The sequence below is a fragment of the Mastigoproctus giganteus genome, chromosome 6 (genome assembly GCF_048544385.1).
Source record: "Mastigoproctus giganteus isolate SK-2022 chromosome 6, ASM4854438v1, whole genome shotgun sequence".
In the NCBI taxonomy this organism is placed as follows: Eukaryota; Metazoa; Arthropoda; class Arachnida; order Uropygi; family Thelyphonidae; genus Mastigoproctus; species Mastigoproctus giganteus.
The window spans coordinates 204,294,123-204,314,508 of record NC_143580.1 but is presented as its reverse complement, the minus strand read 5'-3'; the positions used below and the strand labels follow the sequence as shown (position 1 = coordinate 204,314,508).

The 20,386-nt window shown below is 33.0% G+C and overlaps 1 protein-coding gene across 3 annotated transcripts in view; it reads left to right on the top strand.

Annotated features, from left to right (window-relative positions):
- Positions 1–20,386, top strand: part of LOC150084894 (peroxisomal ATPase PEX6-like) — a 149,369-nt gene that overhangs the window by 31,373 nt on the left and 97,610 nt on the right. For all 3 annotated transcript variants that reach the window (XR_016547084.1, XM_090375619.1, XM_090375620.1), the window contains exons 7-10: positions 3,135–3,246; positions 13,295–13,367; positions 17,509–17,586; positions 19,486–19,634. Coding sequence is in view for 2 of the 3 variants with exons in the window: in XM_090375619.1 (XP_090231745.1) it covers positions 3,135–3,246; positions 13,295–13,367; positions 17,509–17,586; positions 19,486–19,634 (412 nt within the window). In the remaining variant the exon portion in view is untranslated. The remainder of the gene's footprint in view (positions 1–3,134; positions 3,247–13,294; positions 13,368–17,508; positions 17,587–19,485; positions 19,635–20,386) is intronic.

The following is a 20,386-nucleotide window of genomic DNA, read 5'->3' as shown; positions in this document are numbered from 1 at the left end:
CAAGACATTTTTTTTCAAACGTCGAAGCTGATGAAAATTACCTTTGGAGATGGATATTTAGTGATGATTCGTTTTACGTATCAGGGAGGGTAAATCGTCATAACTGCAGAATATGGGGATCAGAAAACTCTCGCGCCATTCGAGAATTCAAAAGTGATAGTCCAAAGGTCGATGTCTGGTGTGCTTTGTCGTGTTCAGAAGTTTTGGGGCCCTTTTTCTTTGCGGAAAAAACAGTGACAGTAGTGACCTATCTGGTCATGCTACAGCTGTAGCTGTTACCCCAGTTGGAAAATCATCAGCCAGGATGGTGCACAGCAAGATGGTGCACAGCCACGTTGGGCTCTTATTGTCCAAGAATTTCTTGACATTCATTCTCCTGGGCACTGGGTGTTGGCGTGGCAAACTGATTCCATGGTCTCCGCGATCACCTGATCTTATGCTGCTTGATTACAAGACTCCTGTGATCTCCCTCAATGAACTGAAGCTCAGAATTGTTGCTGCGATTAAAACAGTTACACCACAAATGCTGGAGAACACTTGGAGCGAAATTGAATATCGATTGGACATCTTACGTGCCACAAAAGGCACATGTTGAAGTTGTTTAGCATTCTGCAGTATTGATTCTATAGGTAATAAAACTTTTTGAGTTGCACTTTCATATTTCGTAGGAAGTTTTATTTTGTTGTTTCTGGTTTGAAAATTATAGGCCACGGAAACCCTGACAATAATTTGGAATCACCCTGTATATCTTCAGTATCTTTATTTCAATAATTGGTGTTAAATAAAGTTATATACAAAAAATGTATTTGCATGGTATCTGAAAAACATTTTTTTGTATTTATTGAGAAAAAAGAAATTCGTGCACAGAGAAATAAGAGTTTTAATGTCCCATCACGTTATAATGACCTATATGGTAGCCTGGCCAATTCTCCATAAACCATGAAGTTTCTATTAAGTTGTTTTAAATTTATTATACCAGCCTTTCAAGGTTGTTATAATGAATTCTCTTTAACAACTCAAATTCTTTATAGCAACCCAAAAATTTCCACCACTCTTATTTTATTACAATATTCACATTCCAAAATGAAAGAATATTGAAACCAATGAAGGGCTTGCAGGCTGACTTTGAGAAATCACTTCTTAGTAATTTTCCATGCTCATCGGCAATTTCTCACACTCATTGGCATAATGAAATTAACTTGAACTAGAGGTTCATCTCGTTATAGACTGTAGAGATTATTGACTTGTCAGATTGGCTCCTATGAAGTGGATAGTTTTGCTAATTGCAAACAGTCTCTTTAAATTTTTTTTTTTTTTTTTAAGTAGTCCAAATATAATGGTACCATTTACAAAATATATTCTGCCCATTTCTTTGCTTGATATGCATCCCCAAACCATCTGGCTTAATAGAAACTTCACTGCTAATTCATTGCAGTCAGGATAAGCTTCTCTGGGGCTATGCTCAATGAATATAGTGGTTTCAATTCAATCTAGCAATGTTAAATTTTGACTTATCAGAAAAGATTACTTTCTGATATGTCATTTTTCTAATTAGTTAATTTTTAGCCCAGATTAGCCAATTTCACCTTATGGATTTGGTCAAAAAGGGCTTCTTATTAGGTTGATATACCATCAAATCACTTGTGGACAGTTCTTACACTCTTTTTACATCACTTTTTATGCCTGTGGAGAGATTTTAAATTTGTCCTGTGCTGGATTCTGCTTCAGCTTTGTTCCAGATTTTCTTCTGTCATTTCTGGTCCCACATTTATTATGAATTCTTGATACAGAAAAGTGATCACAGCTGACATTTTTCAGAAATTTATTGACTAAAAAAAAATCACTTCCTGTCAAGAGTAATAATTACAATTTTCTTCTCTAGAGTTAGCTGCTTGTGTACCATATCACTGCTGAATAGAGACTAACTGCATTCAGGATGACTTTATATATGGATTGATGCAAAAGCACTAATCTGTTACACAGTTCACAAATGAGAATCATTCAGCTTGATGCAATAGCCTGCCTGCCAATATTATAAGATGATGATAAAATGATGCTTCAGTTGACTTATATTTTACATAAGCAGAAGATAACTATTAATGAAATAATAAATATCAAGGAGGTGGCAAATTTTTTTGTGGCTGTTTCTGTATTATATGTACACCCAAAATACTTCATTACTACATAAGGCTTATGACTATTTTTGAAGAAAAATCTCTATTTGTCAATACATTTTTGCACTTATTAAATTTTATTTTATTTGAATCACTTATTTTGCTTCTTGCACTTTATACATAGTAGAAAAAATCCAGAATAATACAGACATTCAAAAATATTAAAAATATTTTTAAATGAACTTTAAATTTTAATTTCAGAAATTTGTTTAAATAAAATAAAATTTTATTTGAATTGTATTTATAGAAATGTCATTCTGTTGCATTACACAATAAATAAATATTATATAAATAATTTTTCAATCACATTTCTTGTGCCTTAGGGAAGTTGACTATTTTAGGTTTGGCTCTTGAAAGAGTGATAGGCTGAACAAAAAAGGGCTTATCAGTATATGTCTTGAAGCCACTGACTGATAACGTTACCTAAACAAAATAAGCTTGTATAAACTGAAGTTGGTGATGTGCACTAGTACCAGAATCATATGTATTCAGCTCCTTCATTAAGATTCTAGTGCTTTTGAATGGGATGGATTATGATGATTAGACAGATTTAGATACATATAAAGATTGAGAATAGGGAAAAAAAATATGGTTCTCCCTAATGGATAATTTAAATGCAACTTACTCTAGCATATTTCCCTCTATTTGAAAGCTTTTCTTTTATGTTGCCACTTCTAAACTTCAGTATTCTCTTTCTTATTTATTCAATTTATCCATCCTATTGGAAGACCACCTCTAAAATTTGCTGGAGCCTAGCACCACATATAAGAGAGAGAATAGAGAAAAAAGAATAGCAGAAACAAATTCAGCAATATGTGATCAAGTATGTGCTGAATGCATATATATTAGCATCACCGGCAAATACATTATTAGTACTGGAAAAACTGGAAAGATATTTTTAAGTAACAAACTGTATTTATTGTATCTTTTATTGTTAATCAGCATTTTATACAATTTCAGAAATACCAGAAAGCAAGTGAGCTCAAATATTTTGTTAACAGGAGGAGCATGCTGTGGAAAGACAACAATTGTTAAAGCACTCTGCCGCTGTTTGAATCTTCATTTATATCAGGTTAGTATTGCTGAGGAAATATCACTATTGAATTTTTGGGAATGAGTGCATACTGCTTGAATTATGTTGGTAGTTGGAATAATAATGTTTTTTGACAGCTACATATGTACACTCAACTACTGATGGTTTTTATTTATATATATATATATTTTTTTTTAATCATATTTTTATATGATTAAATATTAGAACAACAGATTTTTATTTCAAAATAGTTTTAAGATGTGTAATTTTTATTATTAAAAAGAAAAAAAAAAAAGGAAATGATTAGTAAATTGCTTAGTAAATGCAGTGTTCAGTATATTAATGTTTATATCAGAACATACGTCTATTTCCATGAACTTTTGTGTCACTATCCTTAAAATAATGCCATTGCCAAAAGATTCATGTGTCTAATATTGGCAAATTAGTCATGTTGAAAAAAATTAGTGCTATGACACTAATTTTTTGCTTTGGGGCTTATAGGTCCCTCATCAGGTAGCTTCTCCTAATTTCCTTGGTGTTAGGGAAATTAGAAAGGAATAAGGGCATTGCATTTACACATCAGTTTAAAGCCTTTTAAGCATAAAAACACAAGACAGGACAAGAAATTCTTTTTACTTTTAATAATTTTGAAAAGGCAAAATAAAGTAAGCTATTTGATAATTTCCATACTGTCCAAAAGTCCACCAGTATACTTTTTCATACTGAATCCCATGTACTCATGGGATTCAGTATTTTAGTCTTATGGTTCTGCATATATTCCTTGAGTATCTGTTTCTTTTTTCATCAAGTAAAGACAATGTTTCATGCAAATGAATTTCCTGTCTCAAAAAAAAAAAAAAAAATCATTTTGTAACATAAAAATGAAAAATCCATTAAAAATATAGCTAGTAACTAGAATACAGATAAGCTTCTTGCTAGCTAATGCTTCTTGTATTGCAAGTGATGCCACTAGAATGTAACTCTACTCACTTATAACTCACTCAAGCCAATTTAAAGAAATTTAAAATGTGATGTACCAGGTGTGATCAAAAAATCTGCAGACTGAACTAATAATATGGAAAATAAGGAAGCTTACCAGCTCCTTGGATGGATCTCCTTCAAAGTAGTCTCCTTGACAGTGTATATGTACCAGTTCCAATAGATAGTCTAGATAGTCGACACTTCCTTTTGGAAGTGTCGACTATCTAGCTAGGAATACAAATAAAACTGATTAATGTAACCTTTCCCTACCATACATTTAACCAAATAATAAATTGTCCATCTGAGGTATCGCAATGTATTTGCATGTTATAGTGAACAAATCATTTTTGTGATCATTTGAAGATAATAAAGCACTCAAAACCTATGTTGGTATTATTATGTTTATTTCTGAATTGGAAATATGTACATAATGGGGTCAAACATTTCATGGTATTTTCTTACCACTTCTTCAGTGACTGCAAAGACAGTAACTAAATGTTATTATTGTTATAGAATTCTAAATTTTTTTTATGGAATTCTTAAAATTTTAATACAATTAAAAATTTTGGTAAATCAAACTTAGATCTAATTTTACTATTCTACTGTTTAATTTTACTAAAATTTCTACTAATTCTGCTGTTTAATTACTAAAATTTTAAGAAATGCATGAAAAAAAAAATTTAAGAATTCCATAAATAACCCTTAGTTAATGTCTTTGCAGTCACTGAAGAAGTGGTAAGAAATTACCATGAAATGTTTGACCCCATTATTTCCAATTCAGAAATAAGCATAATAATACCATAATAATAAATGTAGGTTTTGAGTGCTTTATTATCTTCAAACAACACGGTTTACCTATGCATCATGCTGCTTAAGGAATATCTTAGAATATTTTGTAATCATCTGCATTTACCAATAGCTGATATAACAACAACATATAAAAAATTAAATAAGATATATATTTATTTCAATAATATGTTTAGATAAGTTTAAACATTCAAAAGTAAAGATGATATTACTTCACACTTTTCTTCATTCACACATTAGTATTAGTTGAGGCATATGATCCAAGAAAGCAAGCATATACAGCATCGGCCAAAAAAAAAAAAAAAAAAAGAATTTCCCATTTCACTCATCCAGTCACTCCAAATGCTTGTCTAGTTCAGCCTTAAATTTATTTAAACTATCAACTTCCACAACAACGGATAGAAGTCTGTTCCTGCAATCAAATATCTGCTGGCTAAAGGCAAACTTCTGCACATCTATTCTACAACTGTCTTTCCTCAATTTGAATCTATGCCCTCTCAGGTTCTTAATCTCAGCAAGTGGAAGTATCCCATCAGCATTGAACCTGCTAAAACCTTTCAAGGCCTTATACACCTCAGTCAGATCATCTCGCATGTGCCTAGTCTCCAGATGCTGCAACTTGCAGAACTTAAGCCTTTCTTGGTAAGAGCACCCCTTCGTTCCTCTCACCAATCTTATAGCCCTTCTCTGTACTCGCTGAAGCAATTCTACATCTTTCCTTCCTAAAATAAGGCCTCCAGACCTGTACGCAGTACTCAAAGTGTGGCTTGACCATTGCCTTATACAAAGAAATAATCACTTCCTTGTCTCTGCTATCAAAATTCCTATATATCATGGACAAGACTGCTCAGAGAACTTCATATCTGACTGCACAACTACCCTCAGGTCTTTTTCATTCTCCACTTCCCTGAGTGTAGTACCACACAGTTGGTACATTTCTCTGGTGTTACTTCTACCCATATGCAGTACTTGAAATTTGTTAATGTTAAACTTCAGTTACCACTTCTCAGCCCATCTACCTAACTTTTCTAGATTTGCAGTAGCCTACTGTCTTTAATGTCATTAACAACCCTGCCAACCTTTGTATCATTTGCAAACTTGGACATTAAGCCTGATATACCTTCATCGATATCATTGATAAATACACAAAACCACAATGGGCCCAGCACTGAACCCTGGGGAACTACACTAATAACATTAGTCCACGAAGAGCAGTGTCCATTTATTACCACTCAGTTGTCTCCCACTCAACCATCTCTTTATCCATTGTAGCAATTTGCCGTTAATGCCATACCGCTCAAATTTGTACAGCAGTCTTCCATGTTCAACATTATCAAAAGTTTCCTGAAATCCAAGTATATGATATCAAAATTGTTTTTTTGTATCCAGTTCCTTTGTAACCATATCGTAGTATCCAATCAAATTGGTCAGACAAGACCTCTCGTTAATAAACCCATGCTGTGTCTGAACTCTTACTGCAGTCTTGTCTAGATGATCCTTCAATGCTTCTTTAACCAGTGACTCCATTATTTTCCCCATAACAGAAGTTAAGCTAACAGGTCTCTAATTATTTGTGTCATCCTTTGAACCCCCTTTCTGAATTGGGGATACATTTGCACATCTCCTGTCTGTGGGGAACTTCCCCTGAGTCGAAGGATGCTCCCATAATTATGGCTAAGCATTTGTTTACTTCCCTCGCCATCTCCAACATAACTGGATAGATTCCATCCACCCCAGGTGCCTTTTTTATGTGTAATTTCAACAGTTTCTCCTCAAATTTGCTCTCAGTTATTACAAAATAACTTATTCCCTGTTAGAGTTTGATAAACTTCTGGCATTCCCCTCTTTGAATAACTCATGGGTGAATGTAGATGCAAAATACTCATTCAGTTTGTCAGTTATCTGAGCAGGGTCATCAACAGTTAAACCATCAATATCAACTGGACCAATCTTCTTTAACCAGTGAATCCATTATTTTCCCCAGAACAGAAGTTAAACTAAGAGGTCTATAATTGTGTCACCCTTTGAACTCCCCACCCTTTCTGAATTGGGGATACATTTGCTTAATTCGTCCCCTTCCTTCTAGACTTTACATAAGAAAAGAAGTCTGTTGTTGTTTTTCTCTACATCCTTTGCCTAGGATTTCTTTTAATCAGCCTTCTCTTGCCTAACCTCTTTCGTGACTTGATTACAGACTCACTTATATCTACCATAGGCTTCTGTGTCACCTGATAATTTATATGCATCCCATGCATTTTTCTTCTCTGCCATGAGCCTCATTAGTTCATCTGACATTAATTTAGGTCTAAATCTTGAACAGTATTTCTTATTGGTATGAAAAGCCTATTAGCTTCCAAGACTAATAGAAATTAAAAACTGCCTGAGACCATTGTAGTCACCTTTACAAAAACAAAAATCCTTCCTTTTACCCTTGATGGTAGTTATAGTTACATCTTTAAGTAACTATAACTACCATCAAGGGTAGTTATAGTTACATCTTTAAGTAAAGCCCACATCAATACACTGTGATCACGGTCACATAATGGTTCCTTTATCTGCAGTTTCTTAATGCATGAATAATCACTGCTGATAATCAGATCAAGAAGTATTACTCCCTCTTGTTGCCCCTCAAATATGTTGCTGTAGAAAACAATCATCCAGTAAATCCACAAAAGTCTTGCTAGCATGCAAGTGACCAACCGACAAGTTCCAGTCAATACTTGGAAAGTTAAAATCCCTTATTACAAGACATTCTGATGTACTGGCCCATTCTATTTCTCTGTACAATTGTTTGTTGTACTCGTCAGAGTCATTAGGCCTATAACACACTCCTGCTCTCATTTTCCTTTTCCCAGTGCTTATGTCACACCAAACTGACTCAACATTTCACTGTCCACCGATGTCAACTGGATGCACTTCCTTAGATTTTGTGTTTCTTAACTAACAGCATAACCCCTCCCCCCTTCCTGCCCTGTCTATTCTTTCTGCACACATTGTACTCCCCATATACAAATTTTGCATCTCTTATATCTGAGTGACACAACGTCTGTGATATCCGAACAATGTCTTCATTTGATGACTTGACCAGCACTTCTCATTTTTCAAATTTATATACTACGCTTCTGGCACTGGTGTACATCAAGTATACATGCACCTGTTTTTATTCTTAGTTATGTAAATACACAGCCCATGTATTTACTTGTTCCCCGATGACTCCATCAGTTCTTGAAATCTCCAGCAACTTGCTCTCTAGGCAAGTTGCTGGGGCAGTATAATGAATAACAACCAGTTTAAACAAAGAGCATTAGGACATAACATTAAGCATACATACTTACATCAGTTGTATCAGTTTAAGTTAATGACTTAAAGTTCATTAGAATGTCTCTGAAAAGTATTCCGTCCAAAACTGTATCTTCTATGAAAAAATGCCAGACAAGCATAAAACAAGAATTCACATGACTGACAGAGATAAATTGTTAGGCGCCTCCGTAGCCAGGTGGGAAGGAGCAGCAGTGCCTAGCACACGCTTCTTGATTAGACCAGGGTTCGAGCCCGTCACCACCAAATATGGAGGATGCGGGAAGGTCAGGGAATGACCACCGCATATCCCGGAGCAATATGGCCTTAGTTGCTAATGCTCCTAAAAATCCAAATAACAATAACAACAATAAATTGTTAGAGTTCTAAAGAGTTATTCCAAAAGTAATGCACAAAAGTGATTAATTTAAAATGAATTCATTATATAATGCAATTTATTGAAATCCTTTAATGTAGTCTCCTTCGCACCTCATGCCTGCTTCCTAATATTCATGTAATTTTTGAATGCTATTTAACTGACTGCTAATTTAAGCCCACTAATGTATTGAATCACAACTGTATTACTTTTAAAGAAAATCTTTATCCTTGCAATAATTCGTTGAACTTGGGGAACAGATTGTAATCACAAGGATTCATATCAGATCTGTTGAGAGAGGAGTGAGGTAATAACTTGTAATCGTTGAAAACAAGCTGTACAGACTGTGTGATATGAAGCCTTGCATTGTCATGAAGTACAAGCACACCAGCTTCCATTTATGACAAATTTTTGGTGCAGTTTCTGATGAAGAAATGTTATTTAGCTGTGTTCAGTTACTGATCTTCCACATGGCATGTGATCACCAACAATAATGTCCTCATAGTTGTAGGCCATGATGACAATTTGTTTTCACCTTTGATTGTTGTCAGCATCATTTTAGAGGGTTGTGAAGATGGATGGCTTTCATTAAGCTGAGTATGACTTCAGTTCAGGTTCATAGTCTTATATCCATGTTTCACCAATGACAACAGTGCATTTTAAAAATGCTTTATCTTCTTGTTGGTAACATCCGTGTAATTGCATTGAAATTTCTTTATGCATTTCTCATTGTTCATCTGAGAGCAAATGCATTATAGCCTTAGTTGCTAATGTGCCAATAAAATACAAATAGAGATCTCACAGCAAATGTGGGACCTGTTGGTCAGTCACCTTTTGTTTTTGTAACACCTCAGTTAAATTTGGTGAACAGATGATTTCAGCATTCCAGATTCATTGGTTGTTTCTTCACAGGTCAAACATCTGTCTTCCTCCAAAATAGTGGTAATAATGATTACCAATATATTGGCTGTAGATGTTCTTGGCCTACATGAGTATTGCTTGTACACTGCTCTGACCTTGATGAAACCTTGGTCAATTTGAAATCATGCTACAATCTACTGTTGACTTGCCACACACTTCTTTGTGTTGGTTCAGCCACATCAGGTTTCACTTTTGATAAAAGATCTTTGATCTGAAATTGTAAATTGACTTGAAGCAATATTACCATTCATTTTTAAAAGCCTCTACACAATCATTTGAGGAAGGATGGTTGCTGGATAGATGTACAGAAGTGTGAGATAGGATGGTTGCAGGATAGATATACAGAAGTTTGCCTTCAGCCAGCGGGTGGTTGAATGTTGGAAAAGGCTTCTATCCGTTGTTGTGGGAGTAGATGGGTTGAATAAATTCACAGGAGGACTCGACAAAATCTTGGAGGATATGGATGAGTGAACTGTGTTTATTTTTTTTTGGCTGATACTATATAAGCTTGCTTTCTTGCATCATTTGTCATCACTACTACTACTGCTACTGTATTCAATTCAGGAATTCCTTTTCAGGCACACTAACGTTGAAGTTAAATTTAAAATTATTATTCTGATAAATGTCCATTGCATAGGCTTATGGATTTTGGAGTATGTGCCCAGTGTGCCAATACTTTTGGCATCACCCTCATGACAATCTCTGGCTTCCTTACATCCACTAAGAATAACAAAAAATGGGCTTATCTTCATATATATTCTATAGAATGTAAACTGACGAATGTGTGAGCATGTTGTGAACAAATCTTTTGTGAAACAGGAACAATAAAAGCTGTTTTACCTGAACTTCAGTATAATTGCTAAACTATTCTTTTACCAAAATATAATTGCTAAACTATTCTTTTACCAAAATGGAATGCTTAAAATTCCTTGCTATCAGCAGAATAAAATGTATACGCAAAAACATTTATTACTTATAAATGTTGAGGTAGTCTCTAACCTCTGAGAATATTCTAAACAAAAGCAAAGACATAACATTCCAAAAAAAAAAAAAAAAAAATTTATTTTCACAAACTTCCTTAAAATATGCTTAGCAGTAAACCCAAAAACTGTAGCATGTTGCTCTCAATTAAATGTTTGTATTACTTCCATAATCCAGCTCTTAGTAACTATGTTCTCTTTAAGCAATCGACATATTCCTCATTATGTTGTGGAAATAATGTGTTTGTGTTGCACATTTCCTTTCATATATGGTAGCTTTTTTTTTTTTTTACTGTGAAACATGATTCACATGCTAGAATTAAGTAGCATAAGCTGCACATAGTTTCATCATGACAAGTAAAATTTCGATAACAAAATAAAGGTAAGAAAACAATTATAATATTTAAATACATTTGTTTTAATTTGAGCATTTTGGCTTTTAGACATGTTAATGCAACTTTCTCTTGCTAATGTATTTAGGCCTAACCTCATATACATGTATGCCAATACAACATTCAGAACATAATTTTTGAATAAAATACAGTGCTCTGTATTAATTTCAATCATTAGCATTTGGAAGGTTCAGTTAACTTACAAATGTACAAATTCTACAGAAGCATTCTTGATAGGCTTCTTTTGGGATTGCTAATAGTTCCTGTATCTTGTTCTGAATAAGAGAGCTTTCAAAAGGGCTTTAAAAAACAAAAATAAATTTGGTGTGTATGGCAAATAGGGGCCATAGTTGATGGAGTACTTTGGAAGAAATTCTTAAACAGAAAGTGCCAAGTGTGCAGAGGTGTTATTATGATGCAAGCACCAATTTCCTGAAGCTTTTCTTTCTGGCCATTCATACAATCACCATAGAACTCTTTTATAGTATTCCTGGTAGACTGAATACTGAACAGTGCAATGGAAAGTCAAAACCATAATAAGCATACAGTTTTTTACTAAAAATGATTTGCTATGGTCTAGATATGTTACATCTGTACAGATAATGCAGCTGTAGTGATGGGATGTAAAAAAGGACTTCAAAGCAAATGTGATTAATGTTGTGCCTTGTGAGAAATTTACCTACTATACAAGCAACCATGATCGGGACTTAGAACCAAATGAATTTCTTAATGGTGTGTGTGACCTCTGTTGTACACCAGTTTGGTTATATGATAAAGTAGAAAATTATTAGTATTGGCCATACAATGCAAGGAAGCCAGGCTTTTTACTGTGACAGCAAATAAAAGAAAAAGTTACCTGTGTGCTCACTCCTCCCTTCAAAACACTTGGTTAGAAAAAAAAAAAAGTAAGGTAGTCTCAGTAGGCAAAAGTGACTTAATTGGTGCTTTCAAAATGAGGAATGCAATGTCATGTTAGAAATGCAATTTGTTTAGTCCTGTGTTAATGGCTCTTGCACTCTATATTTGTCTCTTTATCCAAATTATCATGCAGTTATTTAATGAACTAGATTTGAGGAGAGGACATTTATTTGCAGAGATGAAAGGGGAAGGCAGCCAGAATAATATCTATTAGACATTTATTTGATGTTATATAAACAGTGTAATCAGTTTAATTTTTGAATTCATTTCATTGTTGAACAGTTTTTTAACATGTCTCTTTAAAAGAAAAATACAAATCTAAAATACATTATATTCATTGTTGTAAATCTGCAAATGAAATATCCCATACAGATTTTTTCCTTAATTTTAAGCACATTGACTTCATTATATTCTGTGCACATGTGTACACACACGTGCACAGAATATAACCACACAACATATAATGAAGTCAATGTGCCTAAAATTAAGGAAAAAATCTGTATGGGATATTTCATTTGCAGATTTACAACGAATATAATGTATTTTAGATTTGTATTTTTCTTGTGCGCGCACACACACACACACACACACACACACACACACACACACACAGTTGTACAAACGTAATAACCACAGAGATCCTAGGAACTAGTATACCTTGTGAACTCTTATATTATGATTGAGGTAGTCAGTATGCTAAAAACCTCCAAAACAACAACAGTAATGCACCAGGGTTATTTTTTAAATGTTTCCTTTTTTTTTATACTTTACTGCATTCCTAAGCAAAAAGACACTGTATGCTCTCAGAGACTGTCTTGTTTCCTCCTCTGGCTAAATACATTTGAAGAGTGCAAAAATTTGAAAAATAAAATGTTCTCCAAATTTAGATAGACAATCTTCTTTGCCAATATTTTGGGAACACTATTAGAATGATGAATGCAAATGTAAGCAGGAAAATTCGAAACTGAGAGAGAAAATTCAAAGCCTCTTTCACCAGTTCTAAGATACCATGTGGATGATGATAATGGGAATTTGGCTCTGTACTTTTAACCTGACAAAGATTATTGTCAGGTTAAACAGAAAATAAGCTGGTGAACAGAAAATAAATTTGACCTCAGACCTGATTTTCAATTTTAAAGAGTTGAGAGCATAGTGTAATTCATTCATTTTATGCTATTTGCTAGCTGCAAACAGACAAAAGTTGCAAAATTTGAAAATGGCAGTAACAAAAATATCTGACAAAGCTGCCAAAAAAAAAACCAGAATGTCAAATAAGACATTCTGGTTTATTTTTTGGCCACTGTTGTATATGTAAATTGAAATGAAATGCTGATTCTAGAATGAGTATATTAATTTAATATAGGTCATATTTTAATTATTTACATGTTCACTGTCTTTTTTTCCATGTTAAACAGGTAAACTGTCATGAGCTAGTTGGAGATTCTTCAGGTTTTCTTGAAATCCGTGTAAAGAATGCACTAATGAAAGGTATGTTTCTTAAAAAAAGTTTTTAGAAAATGCATCTAATTATGATTACAAATATTTATAAATTTTCTGGAAATTTATGATTTATAAATTGGAATTTTTTAGTCCTTGCCAGATTTTTAAAAATTTCATATTTTTTAAAACCTATTACTACACATAATTACATAATATTTCAATGGCACAGTGAAGCAATGTTGCCATTATCACAGTTATATTTTTATTATACACTTATGAAAACTTTCCTAAACATCAAATTCTGAACTTTAAGTTAATAAAAAAAAATAATAAGCATGGCTTATATAATAATACTAAGCTATCATAATCACAGTTTTAAATTAAACAACTGCGGAAAACTTTGTCATAGCTTCCCTGATGTCAGTCAAAGTGACTTTATGATGATAGGATGGTTTGTTGAAAATTCACCTCCATGCTTAGTATCTGGAAAACTTATGGCCACTGCTCTGGAACCACTGAAAAATTTTCTGAAGTGAATGATATGTTATAATTATCAAGCTTGCAATAAAGAAATGCACATATAGTGAAGTTTATGAAGCGATTTATCATTGTCATATTCTAAGCTTTAACTTGAAGGGAAAAGAAAAATCTGCTTGCATTTCAAGTTTATATGACATAACCTATTATTTCATATTGAAATTACAGCACGGCACATCATGGATTTTAGTTGATTTGGAAAATACATTGCTTTGGGAAGTTATATTGCAGTTTCCCCGTAGTTGTGTGTGTGTGTGTGTGTGTGGATTCCAGTTATTTGGGACACATCGGGATAGTGCATTTTGGCCCGATTAAGCGGCTGCCCCAATTATGCAAAGTCTCATGTAAATAGTTATAAATATGGTGGACCCCCGCTTTACGATTGATTCTCTCTATGATCAAATCACATTACAATGGACTCGCCATAGTAAAGTACGTTCACTATACGATATGTAGTAAGCACCAGTCATTTGATCACGTTTGTGAATTGAATTTTAATTCTATTAAACAGCCATTTTGATAAGCGAAAATAGGAGGAATTTTATCCACAGGCTATAAAAGTAAAGATATATTAACAAAATTTACACTTTATTACCTTGCCAGTTAAAAATTAAGTGATACATGAAAATCAGAAGAATGTTTTCCAATGGTTAGCAAAATAAAATTAAATTTGCACTTACATGCATAGCTTAATTAATACATACTGTAATATGTACTTACTAACTAGTTGATATTTCTGTTCACTGACATTTGGGGGGGGGGATTTAAAATTTAAAACAGTAAAAAAGATAAGCAATCAGTAACAAAGAACACAGCATGCACAAATTATAACTAACATGATATGTGCAAGTGAGAGCGGAGTAACAAGTTACGAAGCTTAAAAAATAGGAACGAAGAGAACATTCTGAAAATTTATTTGTTTTTTATATGATTGAAGATTTCATGGAAGGGAAAACACATTTCACCTAATAACATAAAAACTCACAGAATTCCAGGTGTCGGTATTATCCCAAAATTCAATAAGATTGAGTTCACTATCCGTTTATTGCACTAACAGAAAAGCCCAATAAACTGAAACCTGCTAATTGTTTTTGTTTTACGGTTGCAACCTCCATAAATCTGACTGACTGGTATGGTATGGTCGGAGACAATCGTAGGGTAATCTCAAGTGCTGCAGTCTCTGCCCTGATTAAACAGCATGTTGTCCTAATTAAGTGAAGTAAACCCTGTCTGTTTTGCCAATTTGGTTTTGTTCTTTAAGATTTCTCCCAAATAAGTGGCTGCCCCGATTAACCCAGTGGCCCAAATAACCGGAATCCACTGTATTATGATTTTCGGGGGAAGAAATTTTCCTGAGTTTAAAATTAACATCTTCCTCAGCATTTAACAATATAACCATGTATTATTGTTGTTATTTTATTGGTTTATAGGAGCATCAGGAGCTATATAATAAGAATGTTATTAGTATTAGATTGCTGGATTTCCACATTTAATTATTACATTAAAAAAAATTAAACTAATATAAATGCTGATAACAGAAATTAAATTCTATTTCAAAAGATGCCTAATTAATGGGATACATTAAAAGGAACAGTTTTTGTGGTCTCTTTTGACAATCCATGCAGCCTTCAGCTTGTTATCTCTTTTGGCTCCTATCTAAAAGAAAGGTTGGATGCTTTTGGATAGTATGAGAAAAATCTGAAAAAATATTCATTGTAGTAGATATTCATTTTATTCAAATTACGGGTTATAAAGTGCATAAAATGCTGAAGCACACAAGAATTTGAAAAAATTAGTTCTCTACTAATTTCAAATCACTGCTCATTTTAAATAATAATCTTTGTTGCAGTCAAATAATAGTCTAATGAAATAAATACAATTGATTCATCATTTTGCATGTAACTGGTATACAATAGCTGTTTTCTTTTTTTTTCCTTATCCCAATAAATCACGTGGGGACTAAATATTGATAACACACTTCCAGATACTAACATAGTAAACCTATCAATGTAACCCCCCCCCTCCTAATAGCCATTGATGATCATTTTTAACAATGGGAAAAGAATAGTCTTTCAAATACCAAGATGAGCCTGATGTATTCCCTCACCTCTTTCAAAATTATTGAATATATGCAGCTGTTTTTCAAGTTGTGGTGCCCTGTTGTCTGACACAGTACATTTGAATGTCCAAATCCAGCAATTCTTTATCTGGCATCACTCATTTTCTGGCTATGTTAGGAAAATGGGCAAATCTGACAAACCATCCAAGAATCAGAAAATTTAATGTTCAGAGAAATAAGTTTTTACCATACTCCAACAACATTGAGAAATCTGTTGGGTCATGGAATTTTTAATTATTATTTTTGCAAAGATTAGTGATGCATTAATGAAAGTGATGGAGTTTCAAGGTTTAAGGCAAATTAAATAGAGTTTCTACAGTCTGTGGAAGTCTGAGTCAGTTCAAACTGACTGAGACAAAAAGAAATGTAATGAATTGATTATAGGTGTTTGTTTACAATTTGTGGTCTTCCTGTAGAAGACAAGACCCTTGAAAAATTCTAGACCATTTCCCCACTTTTTGCTTTCTGTCTACTAGCTCACTCTGTTTATATTTCACTTTTACTACTGTATGATTAATTTTAATATTCCTCACCAAGTTTTTTTTTTTTAAATTTGAGTGTCCATGTATATCTATCTTGCTAAAATAGAAAAGGGCTGTTCTTTCTATTGGATAAAAACTTCAGCTCATCAGTAAACACAAAAAAGGTTTTATATAATGACACTCTACTTGACCACATGGAACAAGAAACACTGCTGATGATGATACAAAATTTACATAGTACCATTCACAGGAAGGCAAACCAACAGAATTACACTTTTCAAAAAATAAGATCTTCTCACACAGATGTGTTTAAGTAAGCTTGTGTTTCTGTCATATTTACAAATTTTGCTCTCATTTTGCTAATTATCTGAATGAAACTAGGCTTCCTGGTGTGTGTGTGTGTGTGTGTGTGTGTGTGTGTGTGTGTGTGTGTGTGTGTGTGTGTGTGTGTGTGTGGCGGGGGGGTATAATCTGATTGAGGTGTTATGGCTCTGGGGGGGGGAAATTGAACAGTGGCAGAATTGTCACATTGAATGTGACACAAAAACCAGGGAGCATAAATATAAACTTTTCGGAGGATGTGATACCTTGACCTAGGGAACTTTATATTTAGACAGCCTATATTGAGATATTATTGACTACTGGAATCAGCTGCTCTCCTGGGTAGTCATAATTGACAGTTTTGTAAAATTCAGTGGACAGCTGGATCAGTACCTTGTGGCAGTAGGAAGAGTATGAGAGAGATAAAGGCTGCATATGCTACTTTTGCTTCATCAGCCTTAAAAAAAAAAAAAAAAAAAGCTTAGCTTCTTTGCATCTTTTGGCTTTATTTAATGTGCAGTTATTTTGAAATTATACTTGCACAGTAGTGCTACATTTATGAAGTAGAAATTGGGATTACTTTAATGCATTCATAATATAATTGATGAATAAGAATGAAATTTACTGTAAGCTGTAATAGGTATTAAGTGTGTTTTTCTTGTTTTTGTGTTTTGCAATCATGTAATTGAATTTTAACTCACAATTGCACACTTTTTTTTTTTTTCCCCAGCTCTGAATTTTGCTCCTTGTATTCTGTTATTGAAAAATATTGATTGCATTGGAAAAGGGAAAGAAGTAATAGGCGAAGGTCAGTCTTTTTTTTTTTTTTTTGAAATAATAGAATAACCTTTACTTAATATATATTAAAGATACTTTTATAACTAATTTAATGGATTCATATTAAATATTGAGCTTAAAAGTGAAAAAAAGTCTTGAATTCAAATTTTATTAATAATTTCAATTGATAATTTTACTGCATTGCTGAATTTGTTCATCCCAGACAGAGGTAATAGGATTCTTCAATCAAGAAACCCTAAGTTTTCACTTTCTATGTGAAAAAAAAAAAGAAAAACAAGCTTTTTCTCTAATCTGAATAAGCCATCCCAAGGCAATTTATAAAGCATTTTTTAATAATAATTTTTCTGGTTTTTTTTTTTTTTTTTTTTTTTAAGGAACTTTATTTTGTCACAACGATATATTAAACAGTTATTCAATGATATTTTCTCATATAAGATATAGCTATTTCATTGATATTAAAAGTGTAGGCAGCCATTTGCACTCCAGCTTGTCATCTCATACTACAGTTGAATTCACAATTGGATATATTGAAACCATCTTTTAGGATGGTGGCATCTCTATCTTTATATAATAGTACTACTTCTCAGTAGTGATGTGTTGTTTATTTGAGGTAGTGCATTATCAAAGCAACAACACATAATATGGACAGTTGTGTATGAGAGATCAGTGCCATTGTGTAAAATATAATTTTTTCTAAGAGACTTTGGTTTCTAAGCCTACTATAGGAAAATAGGAATATGTTTTGCTATCGTGTATTTATCCTCCTTTTTTATACATGAAGGTTTTTAAGTTTGTAATTTTCTCTTTATGTAACTGCTTCGCTGCTAAAATGGTAACTTTATAATGATAATACACCAACCAAGATAGTGTTGCAGGGACCAAGCCATAGTACAAAGGTTGAACTTGTTATTCCAAGATTTGGTAATTTTTGAGATTAGGATGTCTGTGCAGTTGTATAGCATTATCTAAGACCATTATGTGAATGCCATGGTCTGTTATAGAATATTGGAGTTTTTGGGATATGAATTTTTCTATGCAATTTTTAGCTACATGAAGGAGATTGAAATGAGTTACTGAAATGGGCCTTTTTAAGATCAGTATTAATTTATGAAAAAAGTTAGTTGAATTTTGTAAATTAAATATGTCAAAGTAAGATAGGAGATAAGTGCAATAATTTCTTAATTTAGCATAGCATGGTCACGAGTCCAGAACTCAACTGCCAATGGTTGGTAGACTGTTTATTGCTTTTATAACTTCCTCCTTAGTTGGCATAAATTTGTGCAGTGTGAATATATTTGATCACATCCTCCACTACAAGAAAAGATGTCTAGGTTCTGGCTATATCAGTACCTAAGGATATGTTGAGACCATTCTTCAAGATTTAAAAGAATAAGAGCTGTTGGTTATTGTCGAGATAATGCAAAATGCTCTTTACTTGCTTAGGCATTTGTATTTACATATTGTGAAAGGGCCTTTTGTTTTCACTGTCAGAAAAGTGATCTTTTAACGGTAAACTGTTATAGGTATTAGTTGATAGTTTATTTTAGACATGTTCTGAAATGCATATAATGCTTATTGTCTTCACTGTCTGCCCATCCATGTGTAATGATTTCCAGGGGACAGATTTTCATTAAATTGTATATTTGGGTCTTTTGAGACTTTTTAATCCAACCTGAAATTCATTAAAATCAGATAGCTAAAAATTCAGCAATTTTTTTTTTTTTTTTTTTTTTTTTTTTTTCAATAAACTTTTAATGATCCATGCTGATACAAAAGGATGCACATATAGCATTGTCAGACAGCAATCTAAGATATACAAAAATTAAAAAAAACATGCAAAATATCTTAAAAGATTATAAAGTTTAAATTTCAAAGAAATTAGACAATTTAAAAATGTTTGTCATTTCAGATCCACGAATATTAAATACTTTCAGTGACACACTTAAATACCTGAACTCCAATAGTGGGGACTATCCAGTTATCGCTGTTGCAACTACTTCACAACCTAAACTGAGTAGTGAAGTTCTTTCTGCCTTTCTACATCAAATTAATGTTCAGGTAAGCAGTTATTATTATACCCGATATACTATTACTTTTAATGTTTTTGCCTTAAGGGATTTCCATGGCTCATCAGCTACTTTGATTATATAGTGCTTGGTCCAATGATATTATCCTATATATCTTATATAGGGTGGTTATAATTAAAATTTTGCATGCTACCAAATCACCAAACGATGAAATTTGGAATAAAAAATATCTATAAAGTGTGAATGCAAAGGACAGATTTTATATATATACAGGTAACCCTCTATATAATACGGTACCTATACAATGCGGTTTTGATATAAAGCGGTTTATAAATTGTGGCTACCCTTGTATGACACAGTTGTGATTTCGATGTAACGCGATCTACAAATTGTTGTATCGCTTCTTTTCACACACTTTTACCATGTGACTTAAAAATCAAACATTATGCTCGTTAAATTTGTGTGTGTTCATATAGCGAATGTAGTTAGTTGCCAGAACCGAATTTATATAAGGGAAAACACGCAAGTACATACATACATATTTTTTTGTGTAGTGCCAATTTTTTACCTTATAAAGAGTTAATTGTTGCGCAAGTAGTTATAAATAGTGAATTTATTCGGGGATACCCCTTGGCAAATAAAAAATTTATTTTTTATAGTAATGGCCACCAAAACTGCAAAAGAAGGGAAAAACCAACATTGAAAAGAAAATTCATTTCTTTCGAAGAAAAAATTTAAATCTTGTATCAGTTGAAAAATGGAGAAAAACAAGTTGTTGCTGCA